Below are 23,884 nucleotides of genomic sequence, written 5' to 3' on the forward strand. Positions count from 1 at the left end.
TTTCAGTGTGTGCAAACCTCTCCAAAGCCTTACTGGCCTGTCTCCTTACCTAAGCTACCTAACACGGCCATGTCCCGGTCCTTTCTGAGGACAGGCTGGATAACACAGGCCAGACAGGTTCCGGGAGCTCTCGGCAGGCGCAGGCCTCAGAAGCCCGCAGCACATCACACCCCTGGCACGGCCGGACCGCAGCCCCATCGCCAACACCCGCTCCACTCAGCGCTCTCGGGGGCTGGAAACCGCCTTGGGGAAAAAAAAATTAAAAAAAAAAATTAAAAATAAAATAAAATAAAATCAACCCGGCAGCCGAGCCAGAGGAGCGAGCGAGCGACCGCCTCACAGCCGCTCATCCCCTCACAGCCACCATGGCCGCTCCTCCCCTCACAGCTCAGCCCCACCCTCACGACAGTCCCGCCCCCCGCGCTCTCCTATTGGTCAACTCTCCCAATTCCCTCCTGTCAGTCTTGCCCTCCACGCTCTTCTATTGGCTACACCCCGCCTTCCCGCCTCCAGCCCTCCTCCTGGGGCTTCTCGGGAGGCCTCGCGAGAAGTGGCTTTTGCAGGAGTCGCGCACCGCCCTCCCGCCTCCCTGCTAGCAGCGGGCGCCGATCCCGCCCCGAACCTCCCGAACCCCCCTTCCCGAACCCCTCCGAACCCCCGGACCCGCGGCTGAGGGGCTGTTCCCGCGCTATGGAGGAGCTCCGCGGCATGGAGGCGGCCGCTTCTCTGCGGGGAGAGGCGGAGGAGCCCAAGCAGGTAACGGCGGTGGTTGTGGGGGTGACGGACGCGGCTCTGCCTGCGGTGGGCGATTGGGGTCCCACTGCTCCCCCCGCACCTCAGACCCCGCTCCCTCAGTCCCCGGCGGGACCGGGGGCAGCCCGGGGAGGGAAGGGGGGGGGGGGGTCGGTCCTCTGGGGGCGGGCCGGGCTGAGGCGCTGCGGGCGCAGCCCTGGGTGGTGTTTTGGGTTAGCTCATGGTGCTGCTTCCAGTTGGGTGAGGGAGGGAATGGTGTTGTCACGGGCTGGAGTCCCGCGGGGAACCTGGTAATTATGATTAAGGTTTAGTGGCGAGAGGTATTTTTGTTGTTAAGTGCGGTGCTCTGCATTGCATTTGCATAAATAGTGTCCTGTGGAGCTGTTTTTCCCGGAGCGCGGATCGGTTCAAAGCCCTCGAGTCTGACAGCTGCCTGGCTTCAACATTAATGCTCGGGGAAGAGGCTCCTTTACAGGGGCAGCAATGTGTTTTCTTTAAGGAACCTTTGTATCTTATTTTAGTTTCGGCCTTTCTGAGTAATTCCGTATCCTGTGGCGAGCCGAATCTCACAGGGGGAAGCTCGAAGTGGGGCAGCACCAGGGCTCTGGGGCTCAGCATGGGAAACCTCTCCTGGCAGCTCGTATCCTATCGCTTCATTCCTTGTCCTTTTCCAAGCCTCTGTGTTCTCTCCTTCAAACCAGGGCTCGGTGTTGTTTCTGGGAGGCAACGAGGTGAAAAGCAGCGCTGTGGTGAAGTACTCCTCTGCCCCCCCACAGGCAGCCTTTGCCTGGCTCCAGGAGAAAACGGATCTGAAGCTCCCCCCTGCCAACTGGCTCCGGGAGAGCGCCAGGCTGGGGCCAGCCGGTGCCACCATTCTTGGCAACAACAAAAAAAGTAAACCTTTTTCAAGGTAAATGACAGCAGGATCTCTTTTTTTTCTTTTTTTCTTTTTTTGGATTGACAGGAAGCTGAACATGAGCCAGCAGTGTGCCCAGGTGGCCAAGAAGGCCAATGGCATCCTGACCTGGCTCAGGAACAGCGTGGCCAGCAGGTCCAGGGAAGGGATTCTGCCCCTGTGCTCAGCTCTGTTGAGGCCACAGCTTGAGTCCTGTGTCCAGTTCTGGGCCCCTCAGCTCAGGAAGGAGATTGAGGTCCTGGAGCAGGTCCAAAGGAGGCAACTGGGCTGGTGAAGGGACTTGAGCACAGATCCTATGAGGAGAGGCTGAGGGAGCTGGGGGTGTTGAGGCTGGAGAAGAGGAGGCTCAGGGGAGACCTTATCACTCTCTCCAACTCCCTGAAAGGAGGTTGGAGCCAGGGGGGGGTTGGGCTCTTTTCCCAGGCAACTCTCAGCAAGACAAGAGGGCAGGGTCTCAAGTTGTGCCAGGGGAGGTTTAGGTTGGGCATTAGAAAGAATTTCTTTCTGGAGAGGGTGATCAGACATTGGAATGGGCTGCCCAGGGAAGTAGTGGATTCTCCGTGTCTGGAGATATTTCAAAAGAGACTGGATGTGGCACTCAGTGCCATGGGCTGGGAACTGCAGCAGGAGTGGATCAAGGGTTGGACTTGATGATCTCCGAGGTCCCTTCCAACCCAGCCAGTTCTGTGATTCTATGATTCATATTAATAAGAGTAATTTTAATAGCAGACCCTCTGTAATCCAGAGTATAAAAAGCAGGCTTTGCCATAGCAACTAGCAAATGCTTTTCCTTAACCATTCCCCCTCTGCTTTTCATCCCTAGTTAATGCAGTTATCTTTGGTAATGATTCATGATGCTGGTAATGTTGTTATAATTTTTTTTCAAGTCATTTTTTTGACACTTTACCCGAGATGGTCAAACTGATGGGGTGTTCTTCCCTAGTTAGCTGCTGTCAGTTGGCCAAAATTAAACCAGACTGGTTCACCCAGCCATTCTGCTTTTGGTAAAAGCTGAAAATAGAACAAATGTGGTTCCCCTTGAAAGTTACAGAGCCAACTTGTAGCCCAGGAGTGAACACAGAAGGTGGAACAAGGGGCAAACCCAAAAAGTGGTGTTACATTTCAGTATGGATGTCTGATAAGTTAAGGGTGTTCATAAATACAAGGCTTAAATCCTGTACTGACCAACCAAATCACACCAAATCAACTACTAGTTAGTGAAATGTAACAGTTTGTAGAGGGGCTGTGTTTAAATCCTCATAATCTGTTTTGGGAGATGTCCACTTTTGAGAAGAGTAAGGTTTCCCAGAGCTTTGAGTTTTTCCTGTTTATTTTAGTATTGTGTTGGTCAAATAGAGGCTGACAGTTTAATCTCCTTGTCTGTCATGTCAGTATTAAATAACCAGTAGTAAAAGTGTAGCTGAAGACACTTCCATATCTATTTGTTTGGGTTATAGTAATACCTGGTTGAATTTGAAAGACTGTTCTGGATATTGGAATACTTTTATATATTTTGTAAATATAATAAGTATATTTAATAGCTTGTCATTTAAAGACACTTCACTGAATGTAGGTGAAGATAAAGGATGTGTTTCTTAAAATATGTAGGCCACTTCTAGATAATATAGATAAGGTAGAAGGAAATGGCAACTGCTGAGATGAATTTAAAATGCTCAGTGTCATGAAGAGGAACTCTTTGAACACCTGTTTTTAATGTTTATAAAAAGAAATTCTAATTTCCCATAACTGTCTTTAAAAAAAAATTCAAAAACTTTAAATTCTGATTTTCTTGATTTCATCAAAACTTAAAATGCACTTTAGAAGATGTTTAAATTAGATCTGAGTGCTTCCAATGATATTTTTGAAATACTTGTAGAATGTCAATATGATTTTGTGAATTAGTGTCAGGTTGTTACAACTGGCAGTGTTTACCTAGACTTTTCCTTTGATGCAGAAAATGCTTGCAAAGATTTAATAAGCTTTAGAGAAAAGGAGATCTCTATTTACTGTCACACTGAATTTGTCTTGTAATGTTTTTTAAATAGCTTTGGGATGGCCTATGAGTTCATTGACTCAGTTGGAAATGATGTTGATGTTGTGTCTGATTCAGAGGTATGTACAAGTTTTTAAGTTCCAGCATTCAAACTCTAATGTTGTATAAACCTTATCTTAAGATACTGTCATGACTTCTGTCATTTGGTGTCCTTTAAGAAAAAGTAAAGATCCCCTAGTGAAACACAGGGATCACCTAACTTATGATCTGTCATGCAAGAGAGTTGTTATCACTGAATAAGAAATGTAGAGATAAAAATCATATTTCCTGTGGGTTTCTGCAAATATTCCTCAGCTAAAATATATGGTTTAGTGAATGCAGCACATCAATCTTGCACAGTATAGTTGGCATCTGTGTTTGAAACTCATTATTTAGATGTGAATTATTAGATTTAGTATTTTTCTATTCTTATCTAGAAAAGTGAGCCCCCTCCAGTCTTCTTTCCTCTGACTTTCCCAGCTTTTTCAGTGCTGGTAATATCTGTAGAATTCAGATGAAGCTGCTCAGAAGAGGAATCATAAATACTCATTTACTGTGCTGATGTTTGGCAGATTTTTATTCAGACTTCAATATCTGTCCAGATTCCTCTGGCTGTCTGACAGAGTGATTCCTGTGGTGAAGATAAAGCTTTTAAAATCCAAACCACCCACTTGCATTTTTTTTGGTGACTTTTGATGAGACCTGGTTGTGATGATCCAAAGAGAGCTGATGTTTAAACCACAGCTGTGGTTTATAGTGAGTGCTTGGGCTCTGTATCACTCTCCTTGTTCTCTCCCACCTCAACAAATGCAACTTCTTGTGGAATTGCATCCTCTTAAAATCATGGCCAGTGTATTCACTGCTAAGAATTGTTGTATAATTCTATGGAATGTGATCTCTGTTCTCTTTTCTCCTGCAAGAACATAAAAAAACTTCTGAAGATCCCATACAGCAAGTCACATGTCAGCATGGCTGTGCATCGCATCGGGCGCACGCTCCTGTTGGATGAGCTGGATATTCAGGAACTCTTCATGAGATCATCTCAGGTTAATCATTTGAGTTTTATTTTGAACATACTTAGCATATGATCTAGATGCAGTGTTTCAAGAAGAGTGTTGCCACCAAGGAACCATGCATGGAGCAAAATCCCTGAGAATCAGACGTGAGGACAAAAGATGCTGAGCTCTGCAGCAGTTGCTTTACCCATGAGCTGTATCTCATGTCCTGTATTTATGATATCATAAGATTAAAATTCCATCTTCCACATCCTGGGCCTGTGATTACTTCATTGCTATACTATTTCATTAGTAATAAGTATTTTTAATTGTGTAACCTCTTACCATGTATTAAACTTTCTAAAAAAATTAACTTTTCAGTAAGAACATTTTTTTTTCCTAGAAGATACATTTTCAGTAAATGGCCAGTTAAAAGACTTCAGCTGTGAAGCTGTTTTCTGGATTTCTTTTGCTGTTGTGGATGAAGATTCATAAGTTAATGAGGCACTTGGTTTACCTTGCAGATGGTTTTTTATATTAATTTCATGTTTATGTTATTGCTTAGACAGGGGACTGGACATGGCTGAAGGAGTTTTATCAAAGGCTGATTGATCAGAAGTGGCAACGAAAAAAGAAGAGTAAAGAACATTGGTACCAGAAGGCTATACTCTCTAAATTTCTGTATTACAGGTAACCTTATGTCTGCATGAATCTCAAATTCTGCACCACTCACTTTTGCCTGATTCCTGATCTTGAAGTAAATGTTGGAACTCCCATTATGGTCTGTTTTAATTGTTTGTCCAGAGGAAGCTGAGGGTTGAGATCAGGAAATACCTGAAACTGAAGAAAATCAAGTGTTAAAGAATAAAATAAACTTAATGAACTGCATATCTTAGTATTTCTGGGTTTGAGAGGTGAACAGCTTAAAGTACACAAGGTAAATTGTAAGAGCTGCTGTCATTTTGTAGGAGTTTGACCACTGAACAGCCTGTCAATGAAGCAGTCCTTTAGCACAGTAACAGAGTCATTCTTTGGGAGCATCAAATATAACAGTTCTAGAATGGATCTGTTTGCATATTATTGACTGAAACTTCCAATGTTTTTTTGTCAGCATTAATGGTGATGGAGCTGCTCAGCCTGTTCCTTCCACATCAAAACAGCATCAGGAAGGTCCTGTTTCAGGTGAGAGTGATGAAGCAGGAAGGGCCTCCTGGCCAGCTCCTTTTGAAATGCCTTCTTCATTATCTGAAGATCCAGGTGCTTCTAACCAGGTTAGTTTACATAATGCTTAAAGGACACCTTAGTTTTTATAGAGACACATTTACTGAAAGGCTTTCAAAGGTGCTGCTGCAGTTACTCTTTGCTGAAAGACAGCAGAGGCATTAGAAGGACTGTGTGTAGTGTGATTCAGTTTATGCCAGTGTTTCAGAGCTCCAAATTTCAGAAATTGTTTGGGTTTTTTTCTCTCCCAGTAATACTAAAAGCATTTTCAGCTGTGCATTTTTGAGTGACAACACATTTGGCTAAGAGTAGTCTTAAAAAAGTAGAAACAGCTGATGTCTAGAAGGTGTGTATAGAAGTCTAAAGTTTTGGTCTTTTTAAATCTGACATTAATCTGTTGTGGCTCTGAATTTATTAGGTGAAGAGGAAAAGGCAGATATAGCAAAAAGCTGGCACAACAGCTAAGCAGCATTTACAAATGCTTGTTATGAGGTTACCCAAGTTGAAGGCAGAGATATTTATAGTAATTATGCAACAAAATATTATTCCTGTTAGGCTGCAATCCAGGGATTCAGTCTGTGGGTGAACTGATATATAAAAGCCTGGGAATTTCTGTGGGGTTTTGGTATTAGAATGCAGGAATTGTTTGCCTTTTTTTAGAGTGTAAAAGATCTGTTGTATTCAGTCTGTTAATATTAATGCTATATTTACAGTTGGGCAGTATTACCAACTGGTGTGCCACTTAATCAGCTAACTGGTGTGCCAGTGTTCAGCTAACTTTTGAAAGCTCTGACCTTCATTATCTGTAAAATTCTAGCTGCATGTGCTGTGATGTAGTAATAACCTCAAAGTATTTCAGTACTTAAAGGCTTTTAATAAAAAAGCTTCTTCATAAAGAAGCTGTTGTGCTTTTGTACAGTGTGATTTCCTTTCATTTACAAGTAAGACATCAGGACAGAGGTTTTACATTCTGGTGCTGATGCTGGGGTAATCAAGAGTTTCTATGAACACTTTCAGATTTCTTTCCAAAACCTGTGGCAATGCACACTACAACATTTTGATACTAGCTACAGAAGAGCCTTTTAGTCACTGCAAGAGGCTTTTTTGTAGTTAAAATACATAATTATTGAAAGATGTTGGATGTAAAGGTTTTTTCCACTCTATACTTTTGCTGTTCAGGTTTATTTTTGTTTTAGTGGCCTGACATTACCTCAGCAGCAGAATCACCCCTTCTCCTTGTGCTTTTCACAGGGAAGTGTGCCTCTTGAACACTCATATGTAGTGGGGCATGTGGCCTCAGCCCCCAAAGAACAAAACCTGACTACTTTGTTCACTGAAGGGGAAAACAGTCAGGTATGATCTATGTGAAATTTGAGCTCAAACACTGAACCCACAATTTAATCAAACAGTTTTAAAATTTGGTCAAAAAAAAAAGAAAAAAAAGAACCTAAATCCCCTGTAGAAGTAACTTTTGTGGCATCTGTGGTCTCAGCCTTTTGAGTTGATGTGAATGCATAGTGTAGTTCATGATGTACTGTCTTTTATTTGCTGCTTTTTGCTTCTTGCTTCCTCATAATTCTGCAGAATGTCACAGGGAGCATGTTTTATAACAGTGATTTATAGACCTTTTGTTTTTTTCTCTTCATGAAGGGGCTTAAAAATGATTTTGTTCGAAACATCTTGTGGACCTTTGAAGATATCCACATGTTAGTAGGATCCAATATGCCAATATTTGGAGGTGGGAGATACCCTGCTGTCAGCCTGCGTCTCAGGTGAGTTTGGAAGCTCATGAAATGTGCAGGCCAGCCTTGGCAGACTTGTTGCTTTGTTTTCTATTTACATACCTGCTGTTTTTTTATTAACTCCTGGCTTTTTAACAAAAAAATTCATGTTATGGTTAAATAGCAATGGCATTGGAAAGGGGTGGGAGACAGAAACTGTCCCAGTCAGTCCTCTCAAACTGTCCCTCTGCCACTGCACTGGGACTGGAGATGCTCTGCCACTTTATCTGACTTGTAACTAAATCCCTCTTTGAAACTACTGTCAGCTTGCACCCTTTTCTGACTTCAGTGTGAATGTTGAGTGTTAAAACACTGCTGTGTATCCAGTCCTTAATTTCATTCCACTGCTATTTTTATAAAAGAGGGCAGTAATATTTCTCCTGCTGAGGCTGCCTTCCAAGAGCTGCTGGTTGTGCACCTCGTTAACACTTGACTGTGGTAGTTCTAAGTTCTTCCTGCTCACTCAGAGCTGACCACTTGGTTCCCAGTCTTTCTGTTCCTGTCTTTGCATGGGCAAAGAATAAGCAAAAGCTTGAAACTTGCCTGATGTTTGTCCATCTTTTTAAGCCACATCTAGGAATTAACAGTGCCTTTGCAAGGCATTTCAGAAGGTCTGGGAAATGACTTGAAATACAAGTAGTTGCAGCTTATACTGCTGTTCCTTTAGAACTTAAGTTCTTGTTATCTTGGTGACAGTGTGACATCTGAAGCTTTCAAAGTGTCAGCATAAGTGTGAGCAGAAGTGCAAATTTGCAGAGGGAAGTTGTATTCCATAGGAGAGATCAGTACATCTCTTTTGTTTGATATATCTCCTTTTTTACCTCTGAAATACAATGCACAAAATTTTTTTGGTATCCATCCACTCTCCAGTGACTGAAATCTAAATTCCATTTTAGGTATCTGTGTTATTTTCTGAAAAGTAAATAAAGAGCTAAAAGAGACAAATAACACTCGAAATGTTTGTGTCTTAGGGATAACAACAAGCCAATAAATGTGCTAACAGGAATTGACTACTGGTTGGACAACTTAATATGCAATGTACCTGAGCTTGTGATGTGCTTTCATGTGAATGGAATTGTTCAGGTAAGTCTGGCTCTTGGTGTTATACCAAGTGCATCTGTCTTCAGTTCCTGAAATTGTTCCAGCTGCAACAGATTGCTTCTGTTCTTACTGTTCTGACAGAAAGATTGCAAAAATTCTGTATTGCAGAAAGAAGCATGTACAGAGTTTACAAATCATCCAGAAATCATGGGGTTTTTTTCTCACTTCAATCATGCAAGATTTCATCTCCCCCCTCACACCCCCAATATAAGAAGGCAAAAAAAAAAAAAAAAAACCAGCACCAGAAAGACCCCATTTTCTTGCATTTTCAAATCTGTAGTGTTGAATTCCCAGGACAGATACATGCTTTTAAAATTTTTGTTTGCATTGACTATTTTACAGTAGACCACAGATTATCAGCTGAGTTTCTGTTGCCAGCAGCTTTGTGCTGCCTCCTGTGTCCTAGGTGCCAGGCTGCCTGGGTTTTACTGAAGTAATGGATGTTCCACCTTTACCACTTTTTTTTTTTGTCCATCTTTTATCTTCCTTTTACTTCACCATGTTTGCCATAAATTGAGTCTGCTTTAGAACTTTCATTGAATAGTGTAGTCAAGGTGTGCTTGCTTTTAAATCTATGATAGAAATTAATTTATCCTAACACTGTATCATAATAGTAGCCTTTTGTTTCCTTTAGCAGTTGATAGAGACATTGATGTGTAGATTTTGGGAGGGTAGATGGCACAGAGCTCTCAATCTTGAATTTTAACATATCTTCTTTGCAGAAATATGAAATGATCAAGACTGAAGATATTCCTAATTTGGAAAACTCTAATTTTTCTACCAAAGTGATAAAAGATATTGCTCAAAATATCTTATCTTTTCTGAAATCAAATTGCACCAAAGAAGGACATACTTATTGGCTGTTTAAGGGTAAGTAGATTTAGATCCATTTGAAAAGATTGTATTTTAATGTCATGTTGATTTAAAGAAAGGTCTTATCTTGCAGCAAGTGGGAGTGATATAGTAAAGCTCTATGACCTAACCACCCTTTGTGAAGAGACAGAAGACAAATACCAAAACCCTTTTACAATGCCAGTGGCAATTCTTCTATACAAGTGAGTTTTTATCATTTTTGTGGTAATACTTAGCTCTTGATACATTTATATTTGTTAAGAAGACAGACCAAAAGTTATGATTAAATGGAAATATGCTGGGTAAGCCTCAATCCCAGTAAACCAAAACAGACTTTCTCCTTTTCACTGTTCCTTCATGCAGGCTGCACTCTTGCTGAGTAAGTCTTGTAAACTTCAGGAGATCAGCATTTGCAGTAGTATTGTTTAAAGCTTTTTCTCTTCCAGCACAAAGAAATCATCCAGAGTTTTACTATTTTGCTCAACTTTCTTTTAGAGTTGCTTGCAATATGATGCTGAAGAAAAACCAGAACAAGAAACACTATGGCACTATCAGAACATTGCTCCTTAATTGTCTTAAGTTGCTGGACAATGGCAGACATCCTCAAGTAAGAATTCTGTGTTTTCTTGTGGTTTTCTAAATACAATGGAAATTCAGTGCTCAAGCATATGGGCTCATTCAGAAGGGGTGTATACAGGCTGTCTTTATGGGCTATCAAAAACCTACCTGCATGTGCTGCTTATCTCTTGTTCTAAGAGAAATTATACTGATACTGCCTAACAAAAAAAAAATTGATAGTAAATCACTGTTTGTTTTTTTTTCTCTTACCTGGAAAGATTATAGCTTCAGCAAACTACATGTTATCAGAGCTCTTTCAGCTGGATGAACCAAAAAAAGATGACAATGCAGACTTCCCCATAAATGGAAATTCTGATGAAAGTTACAGTGAAGAAGAGGAAGAAATGGCAGACAGTGATGAAAATGGTTCTTTTAGTAACAGTTCTGATCCACCAGATGACAATAAAGCAGTGGCTATCATCAAGTCTGTTGGAGAGTTATCAGTACCAGAAAAATACAAGTCTGTGCATCGAATACGTGTAAGTGAAGCTGTGGATTTTTTTTTAAGGGTTTTCTTGAAAGCTTCAGTTGATGGAGAAAGGTTTGTTGTTGAAATTCAGCTAGGTTTTGGTTTTGTCTTAGATAACCATTGTATCTTCGTTTTGGGTTAACTGAGGCACCAGGCAGTGAGAAAGCATCTGTTCTTCAGCTGTTCTTTAAAGCTTGAGGTGTTTGGATTTTATAGTGTAGCGATTATGATGTTTTCTACAACTGCTCTGAGTAGCAAAGAACAAGATTTCCTAGAAGAAAATTGTAAGTCTTACTGCTGTTTTAATTTCTGACATTTCAGGGACCATCAGCTGAAAATACAATTGTTAAGAGGTGCAGAAGCACTCAGTTTCCTCTTTCTTCTCCTCCTTATACTCTAGGCTAGAAGAAAACAAAAATATAACCCCCAAAAAAGATCTCAGGGCACTGAGTTGTTCAAAGGTTATGAAAGTGATGGATAGGCTGAGAAATTATTTCTGTGTAGTGTTAAATCTGTTTGTCTCCCTGGGTCTTGCAGAGCAGCTCTGAGTGCTTTGTAATTCCTGTTAAGGAACAGAGTCCTCTCTTCTCTCTTCATTTTCTTTGGCACCACCAGGAGACACCAAGTGTAGGTGACCAGGAATCTGAGTTGTTTGCTGAGATAAAGGGATAAAAAACCCCACACTGATGCTTTTGAGCATAGAGTTGAGATGTTTTATTTGTGTCTTCTAGCCAGTGAGTGTGACATTTCACATGTTAAGTGTTTATTCTCTTCTCCCATCCCCAATCCAGCCCAGCTGTGCATTCCCTGTCTGCCATGGCACTGAGGAACGCTGCAGGCTGGTGCTCAACTATGTCCTGGAGGTAATCTTACAATCTCAACCTAGTTCCCAATCCTTGGGGTCTTCTGGACTTGCTAAATGTTGGTTTCAGGGTGACTTACATTATTTCTTCTTCACACAGGGCTTAAAGTCTGTTGACAGCAGCATTAAAAAAGAAGGTGACCTTCCTGCAGCTGACCCCAGCACACCAATCCCACTGAAATATGAAGATGAATCCACCAGTGGTGGGCCTGAGTGTCTGGAACAACAGATGGCATTATTTTTAGACAAAAGTAAGTGGTGGGATTGTGCAAATAGGAGCTTTCCAGTGCCAAGAGGAACTGCTGCTACTTTATTTTGGTTGTCAAAACAGTGCAATTACAAGTTACTAATTACACTATTATTGCCTAAGCAAAAAGTACTGTGCTGAAAACTGGAGGACAGTGTGTTCCTTTTTAAACATAAGAGTTGCTCATTTGGCATATTTTGCATATCAGAGCATCTTTTATTAGTAAACACATAATGATACTGGGCCTCCTTTAGATAAGGCTTGCAAATGACTTGGTATTTTGGGGTTTGAGTGGAGCACAGTACCTTGGTTGGATTGCTTTTGCAGTAGCCTTCATTCCTGCTCTCTGACTTGGAAGTTTTGTGAAGGAACTTCATTTCTGGCAGTTTTTTTTCCCTATCTTATGTTTGCTGCTGAACTGCATATAAAATATTGACAGGGATTTTGTTTTCTTTCTCATGCCTCTAACTGTAGAAGGAGACAGGAAGTGATGATACTTAGTTTGCTCAAACTCCAGAAGTTTCAGGCTATAGTCTGTCTATTGTATTTTTCTCTGGAGTGCCATAAAAAGGCATGGATTTCAGCTCTCCTGCAGCCAGGCTCTGGTTATAGCCCTTACCATTTGGAACTGATAACACAGTGCAGCAGCTTGCCAGCTGGAGAGGAGAAGAATTTGTTCTGTTTAGAAACAAGTGTTTCCTGGGGGATCTGGGAGGTAAATATTGTACAGATCTGAAATAATTATTTTTTAAATTTGACTTCTGGATCTGTGGTGGAGTTCTTCCCTCAAGCAGCAATAGTTCTGGTTGTTTAGGTCATAAGGATTGAGTTCAACGTAGAGAGAAGTAGTTCAAACATAAGGGAGAAACTTTTACTTCTCCATTATGTGGGGTTTTTTTTCTGTGATGCAGATTGTGTAACTTCTCTGCTAGGTGTGTATGTTTATATACTTAGAGAAAAGGTAAGTGCTCTTAATTCTTGAAAAGAAAGAAAACCTCTGAATATATGGATGCAGGACATGTGTTTTGTGTCTTTAACTGCCTGAGGTGTTACTGTGTGAAATTTCTGTGCCCTTATGCAAGGATGAAATTCTTCTAGAACTTGATTTCTGACTCAGGCCTTGTAGGTCCACCTGGAAGCAAGAGACTGAATGTTAAGCAGATATTATCAAGACAAAATTCTGTCCTTTGGCATGCCAGAAGTCAGTGGCCTGTTCTTTCTGGTTCTGTAACCAAAGAAGGAACCTTTACGTTATGCTGAGGATATTTTGAAGCTAGTGTGAGAGACACTGGGTTTCCTTGTGGGAAGGACCAGGTTATCTAATTCCCTCTGGGCTGGAGGATTTCTCACTTCAAGACTGTTCATACAGAATCAGAACATACATTGTAAGGATCTGGTGAAGAAGATAACAAATTATGCCTGTAGCTTTTCAGTTCTTTTCTGCTGCTACCTAATGGAATAGTCTTGGCCACTGCACCTGAATTTCAAAAGCTGTTTTAAAGCGTGAGAGGTTGGCTGCATTCTCCCTGCACTTGCTCCCACTATCAGGTGGAGTACCTGGTAAAGTTCCAAGTATTTGGTCCATTTTGCAGATGAAAAATGTAGTGGCAGGCAGGCTGACATAACTGTGCTTGTGCAGAGCTGTAATAAGGCAATTTACATTCTGTCTGGGGGCTGATGAAGTGGTGGCCAACCTCTGGCACATGTTACGGAGAAAAGATTTACTGATGAGGTTCTGTCCCTGTTACAGTGGGCTCATTTCAGAAGGGTAAGCATTCCAGACAGTCAGGAATGATTCCTGGGTCGTGGCAATATAAAATGAAGCTCCAGCTCATTCTGAAATCATCAAAGGCTTATTATGTCCTCTCTGATGCTGCTATGATCCTGCAGAAATACGGGCGAGCGTTACGATACATCAAGCTGGCTCTGCAGTGCCATGGTAAGTTGCTGGGAAGTATTTGTCAGCTCTGTCATTGCCAGGGGAGGCCTTTCATGACAGCAAATCCTTCTCCTGTGCCTGATTTATCCCAGGGGCATGCAGTGACAAGTCTGACACCTGTGTGTTTAGTTAACTGTGTAGCTGGTTATTCAGGAGTGAATATAACTCTACAGTGAAATAACTCTTGACTCTGGTAGAAAGGTTGCTCCTGGTTTGACAGAGTGAGGAAATTTCAAGTGCAGGGTTGAAGCTTGAGAGTGCTGAGGTTGGGCAAGTCAGTCCTGGTGCCAGGAGCAAGGTAGCATTCTGTGGTCTCAGTGTTACTGCAAACAGATGTTTCTTCCCTTTAAAATGTTCAGTGGTTCCCATTGAATTTAAACATATTCCTGACTCAGAAATACCAAACTTGTTGGCAAGGTGAATTGGATACTCCTCTAAACTGAACTGCATCTTCAGGTGCTGCTTAGGAAAATGAAGGCAGTAAAATCAGGCTGCTTAGAATATTACTACAATAATGAAAATAATGAAGTGGAAAATTCCACTAGTGTAGTACTGCAGCACTGCTGGTTTGCTTCCATAGTGGTAGGGCCTGGGGCAGGGGAGAGGGGGCTTACAAAGCAGGAACACTTGATCTTAACACAAAGCATCACCATGCTTGTCAGTAACTCAAAGCATTTTTTTAGCTTTCAGCCTGTACCTTTTGGAAGGTGAATTTTCAGGCTGTATCTCATTTGTGTGAATCTCCAGAAAGTCAGTTTTCCTTTAGTCAAATCTGAGATTGGTATTTGTAATTATCAGATTTGCTGCTCCTCTCAAACAACACAGTTGCTCTTTTTCAACTGCCAGCCACATAAAGTAGCTCTGACTTCTGAAATAGGTTAGTTCTAAGAAGAGGTGTTGTCTACATACAGCCAGTGTGTGACAGGTAAACATAAAAACCAATTATAATGTCAGTCTGTGTCAAACCTTTTGACATTAAATTCTTTTCTTTCCCTCTCCCTCATCCGTGGACTTTTTATTTTTATTCTAACAGATACCTACTGTTGTCTCTGTGCCAGCATGCTTCCTGAAGTATTGCTATTTCTTTGTCAGTGTTTAACCCTTTGTGGAGATATCCAGTTAATGCTTGCTCAGAATGCAAACAACAGAGCAGCATATCTTGAAGAATACAACTACCAGACAAAAGAAGATCAGGAAATCTTACACAGTCTTCACAGAGAATCCAGGTGCCAAGGTATGATAAAAGACAGCTGCCATAATTCAGGTCTCTCACAGACAGAAGCTTCATGGTGCTTCCCCAAAACCATACAGCAGGGTTTAGAATGTTTCAGTTCTGTTTGCTTCAGACAGGCTCACTGTGCCTGTCACCTCCAAGGAGGTTGCCAAGGTACTGTATGACATACGTGAAGCTGTAAAATGAGGTGGTGATTATTTAATTAGAGAGTAAATTGTGCTTATTTGTTAAAACTGTGGGATCCTTCTGATATGGATGCATTTAGTCTAGAAGAGAGTGCCCACAATGATGCCCATTGCACATTGAAATTTGGAAGTACTGTTTGACACCCAGGCTTTGCATTTTAATTTCTGGTCTTTGCATTTTGTTTTCTAGTCTTTGCCTGGGCTACTGACTTGTCTACAGACTTGGAATGCCAGCTCTCCACCAGCTGCAAATGTTATGAAGCAGCTTATGAAATTTTACTTTTCAGTAATTTAAAAAACCAGAATCCAGAGCAGCATATACAGGTACTGAAGAGGATGGGCAATATCAGGAATGAGATTGGAGTCTTTTACATGAACCAGGCTGCTGCAGTGCAGACTGAGAGAGTGGGCAAGTATTTTATGTGTATCTTTTTTATCTTTTTCACTTTCATGGGGCTGCAGTGATCACGTTCACTAATATTTCAGAAATTGTATTTCTTATTATCAAGAAGCTACTTCAAGAACTTTGTAGTAAGTAATTGATGCTATGTTAACTTTAATGTCCTTATAAATGTTTGTCTACAGGAGATTACTCTGGCTTGTAGTTAATTGAACCTAAACTGAATAATGGAATCTGTAGCTTTGGGGAAATTCTTTTTAGAATGCCCTCAAAAAAACATTCTGGAACCTTTAAACCAACTCCCTTATAAAAGGGAGGGCATGCTGCATTCTTGTTGTGTTTGGCTTGGCCCAGCATGAACAAGTGTGAGCTTAATTTAAATGTATGAATAGTTTTGGTGAAGTCAGCCTATTAATTTCTTTCATTTTATTTTTGGTAAATAAATCTTTGGAAGCTTTCCTTCTAGTTTATTTTTGTTGTGGGTTTTTTGAGGAAATGGAGGTTGCCTAAACTTTGCAGGGTGTAGGGTGCTGGGTTGTGTTCTTTTTGGTTTGGAAAGAAAAACCAGTAATGTGTTGTCTACAAGTAAGAGTTATATATAAACTAGAACAAATGAGATGCTAGTGATTCAGTGTAAACAGCTTCAGCCTCCCAAACACCAGCTTTTTTGTGATCTTTATCCAATTAATATTTGAAGGATTTGAGGTCAGACTTTTATCTTTGTGATTTTTCATAATCTCTGTGGTGTTGCAGAACTGCTGTTTGGCTGAAGTTAAGAGCTCAAATACTGAATTTCACTTGTCTGTAAAAGTCACTTTTTTACTTGTTTTATGCTGTAAGCTGATAGAAATAGTGACAATACCCTGAGTATTACTGTAAAAAAAAACAAAAGTAAAAATATATTTTACCTTGTTAATTTCTGTTATTTTTTGTTTGTCATGTTATGACAGTTCTTTTCAAAGTATATTATGTGTAATAGTGCACTTCAGCTATCAAGATTTTCATGCTTGATGTTTAAGAGTGTTTTCCATGAATTGGGTAATTCAGAATAATTTGCCACCCTTTAAATTCTAAAATATTGTTCAGGAGCACAGGAACACAGTGGAAATGTTTGGTACCTTTCAGTAATCTGAATGAGATGCTAAGCCTTGTGTCTTAACCCTAGTGAGTAAAAACATCTCAGTGACAGAGCAGCAACTCTGGAAGAAGAGTTTCTCTTGCTTTGAAGAAGGAATCCAGAATTTTGAGTCCATTGATGATGCAACCAATGCTGCTCTTCTGCTCTGCAACACGGGGAGGCTGATGAGGATTTGTGCCCAAGCACACTGTGCAGCTGAGGGTGACTTCAAAAGGGAGTTTTCCCCAGAAGAAGCCCTTTATTATAATAAGGTAACATGGCTTTATTTTTCAGATGGCCCACAAAAAGCATTATAAATTGCTTTTTACCTTAGAGTATTCATAAATATCTGTCAGTGCTGATGTAATAACTTGAGATGCCTCTCCTGCTTTCCTGTTTCCCTAGTCCGTGCTGTACACTTCAGTGTTCAGGCTTCAGTGGTGGTGTTGAGGTTTGATTCTGTTGCTCTGATGTATGAAGTGCTGTGAGGTTTGGATTCTGATGTTTAACAGACAGCAGTACCACACACAAGGGAAAGAGAAATGCAAGGTCTGGATTAAAGTTCTGAGCAAAATGAGTGTAAGGAAAAAGACTGAAGAAGGCTCAGACAAATTATTTTGGGATGCTTTCTTGAGAATGAGTCAAGTAGCTAACTGTGTGTGTATTTTATAACCTTTAGGCCATTGACTACTATCTGAAGGCATTAAGATCACTAGGAAAGAGGGATGTGCATCCAGCTGTTTGGGATTCTGTCAACTGGGAGCTGTCTACTACATATTTCACTATGGCAACTCTGCAGCAGGATTATGCTCCTCTGTCTCGAAAGGCTCAGGAACAGGTACTGAAAGCATTTGTGGCATTTGGTAATACTGACCTGTTGTCTTCTGAACATGTAAGCAGTGAGTAAAATTGATACTAAATAGCTTGTAAACCTTCATTAGATTTGCAAGAACCACTGCTAACCATTAAATGCTCAGTGACCTGCATTGATAAGGATTTGCTTAATGAAAAGTGCCACAAGTAGAGATTTAACCCTGACACTTGCACACAGTGGTGTTCTAGTCAAAGTAATCCTGCTACATCTTTTGTTTTCTCTTGTAGATAGAGAAGGAAGTTAGTGAAGCCATGATGAAGTCCTTGAAATACTGTGATGTTGATACAGTGTCTGCCAGGCAGCCTCTCTGCCAGTACCGGGCTGCAACCATCCACCACAGGCTTGGCTCCATGTACCACAGCTGCCTGAGAAACCAGGTGTGGGTACAAACTGGTTTGTGCTTCTTTGCTTAATGGGTCCTGTATGTGTGGAGATTGGTGTTCATCCTGGTGAGGCCACAGCTTGAGTCCTGTGTCCAGGTCTGGGCCCCTCAGTTTAGGAAGGAGATTGAGGTGCTGGAGCAGGTCCAAAGGAGGCAACTGGGCTGGTGAAGGGACTCGAGCACAGACCCTATGAGGAGAGGCTGAGGGAGCTGGGGGTGTTGAGGCTGGAGAAGAGGAGGCTCAGGGGAGACCTCATCACTCTCTGCAACTCCCTGAAAGGAGGTTGGAGCCAGGGGGGGTTGGGCTCTTTTCCCAGGCAACTCTCAGCAAGACAAGAGGGCAGGGTCTCAAGTTGTGCCAGGGGAGGTTTAGGTTGGAGATGAGAAAGAATTTCTTTCTGGAGAGGGTGATCAGGCATTGGAATGGGCTGCCCAGGGAAGTAGTGGATTCTCCGTGTCTGGAGATATTTCAAAAGAGCCTGGATGTGGCACTGAGTGCCATGGGCTGGGAACTGCAGCGGGAGTGGATCAAGGGTTGGACTTGATGATCTCTGAGGTCCCTTCCAACCCAGCCAATTCTGTGATTCAAAGATGTCAGCTGGTGATGAGTTCTAGGAACATGCAGACCTTTACATGAACCTTTATGAAATGAGCTGGAGATTGTTGGTACCTGGTCTTGTCCAGAAGCATTTTTTTCTCAGTGACCTCATGAACAAATTTCCTAGGTGCCTTACTTTGCCTGCAGGTTGGAGATGAACATCTGAGGAAACAGCACCGTATCCTGGCTGAGCTCCATTACAGCAAAGCAGTAAGGCTCTTCCAGCTCCTCAAGGATGCTCCCTGTGAGTTCCTCCGTGTGCAGCTGGAAAGAGTGGCTTTTGCAGAATTCCAGATGGCCAGTAAGTCTAGCTCTGTCTTACTCTACAACAGCTTTCCAAACCATCATTACCTAATGAATGTCATTTTTGGTATATAAGAGCAGGAGTAATGTGTTCCTCAGAGCAGATTTTTCTTCGAGAGGAGACATTTTATCTTGCTGGTTTTCTGCTGCCTTGGGACAGTATGTGCTTTTTTATGAGGAATCTTAGAATACTTAGATGGAAGAAAAAGTGCAATCTAATGATTTGTGTCCAGTTTTATTTATTTTTTTTTTTCCTCAAGGTCAGAACAGCAGTGCTGGGAAATTAAAGACTTTGTGTGGGGCCCTGGATGTAATGGTGAAAACCAAGGGTGCGTTCCAGCTCATCAGGAAAGAGCTTGTGGCAGAAAGGGAACAGGTAAAGAAAAATCAAGTGGTCTGATCTCCTCCCTTGGATCTTGCATTTGCTTCCAACTGGCCATTTGGCAATCAAGATCCTGTTTGGCTAGTTTTCAGCAGAGCTAGTTGCTTAAACAGTGTGAAGAGGGTTTGAACTCATTGCAGTTCACTTCTAACCTTTACATAGAAATGGATAAAAAAATTAACTGCAGAACAAACCCTTCATCTGAAGCTGGATTAAAACATGTTTGTATAGGGATGAATAATGAGTGAGTGAACAGGGTTCTGTGCTACTTTATTATCCCTTTAAAAGTCTCCTTAAAGAGCTTTAAGAATGTATTTGCAATATAAGTGGGAATTCTCTATGTATATTTAATATTTAATATTGATATATTAAATATTATTATTGTATATTTAACATTGAATTATTAAAATGTGGAAGGTTATCTGTAGCTAGTGTTGATAGATTCTTGATGCCTAGAGCAATTAATTACTTGGTATATGCTGCTACTTGTTCATTCCTTGCTTACAAATTACAGTTTGAGCAACAAATAGTCAAGTCTGCATTTCCCTGATATTTTTGTAACTAAATTCTCCAAAATGTATGTATAATATAGGCAGGCAACATGTGTGCAGTGTAGGCATGAGCTGACTGCTGAAGCCTCCTAAAGAAAGGTGTTCCAGCAGTTGTGCTGTTGGTACCACTCCTCCAGAGAGTCAGCTAACTGCAGGTGTGGCTGCCTGACTCAGCTGAAGTGTTGAAGGGAGTGAAATGGTTCCTGTCTTTCTCTTCTTGTAGATCAGCAAGGGGAAAAGCAGCCCTGAGAATATGTCAGCCAATGATGCTGGCCTGAACAAAGAAGAAGTACTGAAACTGCTCGGTATTTTTGAGTCCAGAATGTCATTCCTGCTCCTTCAATCCATTAAGTTGTTAACTTCAACCAAAAAAAAAATTGGGTAAGTTGCTCCTTGGTCTGTGTGTGTAGATGTGGTTCCTGTCCATAAACCCACACAAACTATGTTCTGTTAGGCATGGAAGAAAGTGTGGTGTTTGTTCTTTCCTGGAGGTGACTGTTCTGTGTGGACAATGAGCCCATATACACCTGGATCATGGAAATTTAGCATGTTTTCTGTGGTTTTGTGTGTAATTGAGGTAATAACCAAAAAAACATCTTCAGTAAGTGTATGTAGGCAGGTTTTTTCTCTCCCCTTTTCTGGTAGCTGTCCAGGACTGAGCAAGGACAGAAGAGTCAGACTTGAATGGCTGCATCCAGATAGGAAACTCATAGTTTGTAATCCCCATCTGAAATGCAAGGTGCAGTTATGAATCACTGCTGCTTTATCATGCTCTGTGATATCCAACTTATCCTTTGGAGGGTATAAATCTTGTGTCTCGCATAGATATAAATTCACACACAAAGTAGTTTAACTTGTACTGCCATAATTTTGCTGGCATATTTCTCATTGTTTTTTTAATCAGACTGGTGAGGGAATGAGGTACATGTCTGGGGTGTCCTTATCTTAACTGGCATTGGTCTTCATCAGTGACAGAGCACTCCAAAGTTAGTGAGTGGATCTTCTGATATGTCTTGATGATAAAATGCATCAGAGGCAGCAGAGTTTAGCAAGCAAATACTTCAGAAGAAATGTGGGCACATCAGGAGTGCTGCAAATAGAGAGGGATGTGTGGGGGGAGGATACTCCATGGCATTAAAGAGTTTTTTTTCATGGCTAAGGGAGTGCAGGAAAGAAATAATCTGTCTTGGCAGTGGGATGCAGAAGAAATGGGGTCCTTTTTGTGTTGACCTTGAGGTGCTTTGGGGAGTAGGTGTGGCAGTGAAGTTGCCTGCACCACTCTTGCTGGTGTGGGTTCAACCTGAACATGTATTGTTACTTTGGGGATCCTGAGAACATTTTTCTTCCTTCAGCAGCAGTTCTGTTTGACTACAGAAGCTCCAGCAGCACACTGTGCTGTTCCTAACATGAGTTCTGGTATATAAGTCCTAGGCAATTCCTCTTGGAAGTTGTGTTATGAGTTTATCAGACTGCAGTGCTGCTGATGAAAGTGCTCTTTTGATAGAAGTCAACTGAAATGAATTCATTCTGCACAGGAAGTTGTCTGCTGGTGGTAGGAGATGGTAAACAGGAAAAAAAAAACAAAACCAAACCTGAAGAAATCCCGTGGGCTTCCTTGGCTGTGTTTTAGGTGCAGTGTTTGGGTGTTTTCACTCTCTAAAGAGCTTCCACAAGGTGGCAACATGAACACGTGAAATGCAGAGGAAAAAAGTACAACTTGTATGTAATCAAGTAGATTTCTTTAAGGAACAGAGTGCATTGTTTTAGACTCATTATCTCATAATATGGGTAAGTGTTGCAAAACAAAAAACTCAATATCAAGAATGGAGGACTGAGGCTGAACTTAAAACTTCTCATTTAACCTTTCTAGTACCCTGTGTCCATCGTGTGTTTCCTCAGCTCTGCTGGGCAGAGGTCTGACTTCTGGGTTAATAATAGGCTGAAAAGGGAGAAACTTGGAGCTCACAAATGCTCACAGATTTCAAGGTTTTGGATGCACTGTGGCAGAGAACAGGAGAGACTCAAACCAGGACAGCAACCTGGAAGGGAGGTGTCCAGGGGTAGTCATCAGTGTTGTTATTTAATAATCACATTGATAACTTGCAGAATAAGACGTTGTGGTCAGGTTAATGGCTTGTATCATCTGTTTTTCTTTTCTTAGGGGCTATAATGAAGAAGAAGTTGTTCTTAAAACAAACAAGCAAGTTTACTCCCTGCTGTTGCGTGCGACTGCTAACAAAAGCATGACTCTGCTGGAGAGAATAGAGGTCATCTTAAATTTACTGGAACAGCTGACTCAAAACACTGAAACCAGTAATGGAACAATTCAGTGACCCAGAGGCTGCAGACCAGCAGAAACAGTGCCTTGCTGTGCAGGGATCAGGGGGATATTTGTATTTATTGAAGGTTCTAATATCACCTGCACTGTTGCATGGTATGTCTGGGAAAGAAGAGGAACTCCTTTTTATCCTGCAGGAACTCTGTCGTGGCTCAGTTACTGGCATTTCTTTGCTTGAAATGCCAAACAAGGGTTCTGGATTGAAACCTGACAATTTTTTTATGCTGGAGAAATTCTTCCAGCTAACAGGCTCTGCAGCAATAGAAACGTTCTGCAGCAAATTGTAACCTCAGAGTTGCTCCAGTTTGATACGTCCTGAAATGTACTTTGTAAGCAGGGCCTCCCTGGAACCCCTGACCTGGTAATGTGAACCCAAGCTGTCAGATTTTCTGTTGAGCACATGGAGACAGACACATTATTTTTGTTAGTTCCTCTCCTGCACAAAACCTGTGCCTTTCAGGCTCTGGTGCAAGACTCGTGCAAGTCACAGGCACTTCATTTACCCCAGCAAGAGTGGGTTGAGATGTGTTTGGCTCAATTGAGAATAGTATTATCTTTTTTCAGACTTGAAACTGTGAATAAATGAGAGCATATTTTTAAATAAAGATTTATTTATTAAATAAAAGCTCATGTCTTGTGGTTATTGGTTATGACTGTCAGGATACTCCTCAGAGAAGCAAACTGCCCAAGGGAATTAAAATTATTTGAAAGGCAGCAGGGGTGGGGAAAAAACCTGTAAAATCAGCCCTAAGACATGAGTGCAGTCTTATATCAGCATGAAAGGACTTTTTTTTTTTGAAAATGTGTTAGTTTTGAAAATTATAGCATCTGATATCTTAATATTTTTTCTAAACTAAATGTGGTTCATTACTTTGTAATATTGCAAAACATTTAAAGGTATTAACTGTTGTTAGATGTGTGTATTTCTGCAGAGGTTTGGGGGGTTTTAATTTCTGTATTTACACAGAAGTAGTGGATTCATTATTTAAGATGCTTGTTTTGAGCAAGTGATTCTTACTCCTAGGGCAAGAGCTGCAGCCTGATGTCTTCTATCTGGGGCACGTTTTCACCCAGAAAACCCCAGTTTTGTAGCAGTTTCTACCCTGACAATTTAAATATAGTTTCACAAGTGGCATCCTTTGCTCTGTCTCCAGAAGAACCCTGATCTTTCTGATGCAGCACAGATCACAAATGCACCCAAGAGCAGCAAAAAGCACCCTGTGAAAGGATGAAAGGTGAGGGGCTGTGGATGTATCCACTCTCTTGCTCCTGCTTGTGAGTGACAAACTTGGAAAAGGAGATGGAACTCAAGATTTGGGTTCTGGGTCCTTGCCTGCCTGCCGCTGGGGGCTGTTCCATGAAAAATCCCTTATACTCACCAGGTCAGAGGTGCAGAAAATTGAACAGCAGGTTTCTGAAGATGGCTAAAACCACTTCACCTGACTTTGTTGGTGTCAGGAAGCCTGGCAGGGGTGAGGGGTAGGAGAAAGCTGACTGGGACAAAGTCTCTGCTTCAGAGCTGTGACTGAGCAAGGCTGCTGAGATCAGTAACCAGGGCTCAGGTGCAGAGAACAGAGAGATTCCTGGTTAGTGAAGAGGCTGCTGCTCTGCCTGCTGCTGGAAAAGGGGAAGTTCCAGCCAAGAACTCATTAATCACATCCCTTTTAGTTGCTGCCTTAATGCAAGAGAAGAGCACATTCCCTGCCCCAGGTTTCACTTGAAGAGGAACAGCCT

The 23,884-nt window shown here is 41.6% G+C and overlaps 2 protein-coding genes across 3 annotated transcripts in view; one reads left to right on the forward strand and one right to left on the reverse strand.

Annotated features, from left to right (window-relative positions):
• The first annotated feature begins 582 nt into the window (after positions 1-582).
• EDRF1 (erythroid differentiation regulatory factor 1) lies at positions 583-22,751 on the forward strand. Its single transcript, XM_030452836.1, has 25 exons — positions 583-756; positions 1,455-1,663; positions 3,715-3,781; positions 4,622-4,747; positions 5,262-5,386; positions 5,808-5,967; positions 7,169-7,270; positions 7,568-7,689; positions 8,670-8,781; positions 9,522-9,669; positions 9,746-9,854; positions 10,147-10,258; positions 10,488-10,748; positions 11,530-11,601; positions 11,701-11,851; positions 13,598-13,786; positions 14,820-15,020; positions 15,396-15,614; positions 16,771-16,994; positions 17,402-17,560; positions 17,824-17,973; positions 18,724-18,877; positions 19,140-19,255; positions 20,036-20,193; positions 21,974-22,751. Exons 1-25 carry the CDS (start codon positions 691-693, stop codon positions 22,143-22,145), a joined length of 3,684 nt encoding a protein of 1,227 aa, XP_030308696.1. The 5' UTR covers positions 583-690; the 3' UTR covers positions 22,146-22,751.
• Positions 4,552-23,884, reverse strand: part of UROS (uroporphyrinogen III synthase) — a 36,775-nt gene continuing 17,442 nt past the window's right edge. For both annotated transcript variants that reach the window (XM_030452840.1, XM_030452838.1), the window contains 2 exons: positions 5,430-5,536; positions 4,552-4,614 (listed from right to left, as the gene is read on the reverse strand). In XM_030452840.1, coding sequence (XP_030308700.1) covers positions 4,584-4,614; positions 5,430-5,536 — 138 coding nt within the window. In that variant the 3' untranslated portion in view covers positions 4,552-4,583. The remainder of the gene's footprint in view (positions 4,615-5,429; positions 5,537-23,884) is intronic.

The sequence above is a fragment of the Calypte anna genome, chromosome 6 (genome assembly GCF_003957555.1).
Source record: "Calypte anna isolate BGI_N300 chromosome 6, bCalAnn1_v1.p, whole genome shotgun sequence".
In the NCBI taxonomy this organism is placed as follows: domain Eukaryota; kingdom Metazoa; phylum Chordata; class Aves; order Apodiformes; family Trochilidae; genus Calypte; species Calypte anna.

Excerpts from the sequence above, each read along its gene's own strand:
- EDRF1 (XM_030452836.1), top strand. The coding sequence starts at position 691 with ATGGAGGAGCTCCGCGGCATGGAGGCGGCCGCTTCTCTGCGGGGAGAG. Across the intron at positions 10,259-10,487 it reads ACAATGGCAGACATCCTCAA|ATTATAGCTTCAGCAAACTA; the intron begins GTAAGAATTCTG and ends TTACCTGGAAAG. Across the intron at positions 17,561-17,823 it reads CTCGAAAGGCTCAGGAACAG|ATAGAGAAGGAAGTTAGTGA; the intron begins GTACTGAAAGCA and ends TTTCTCTTGTAG.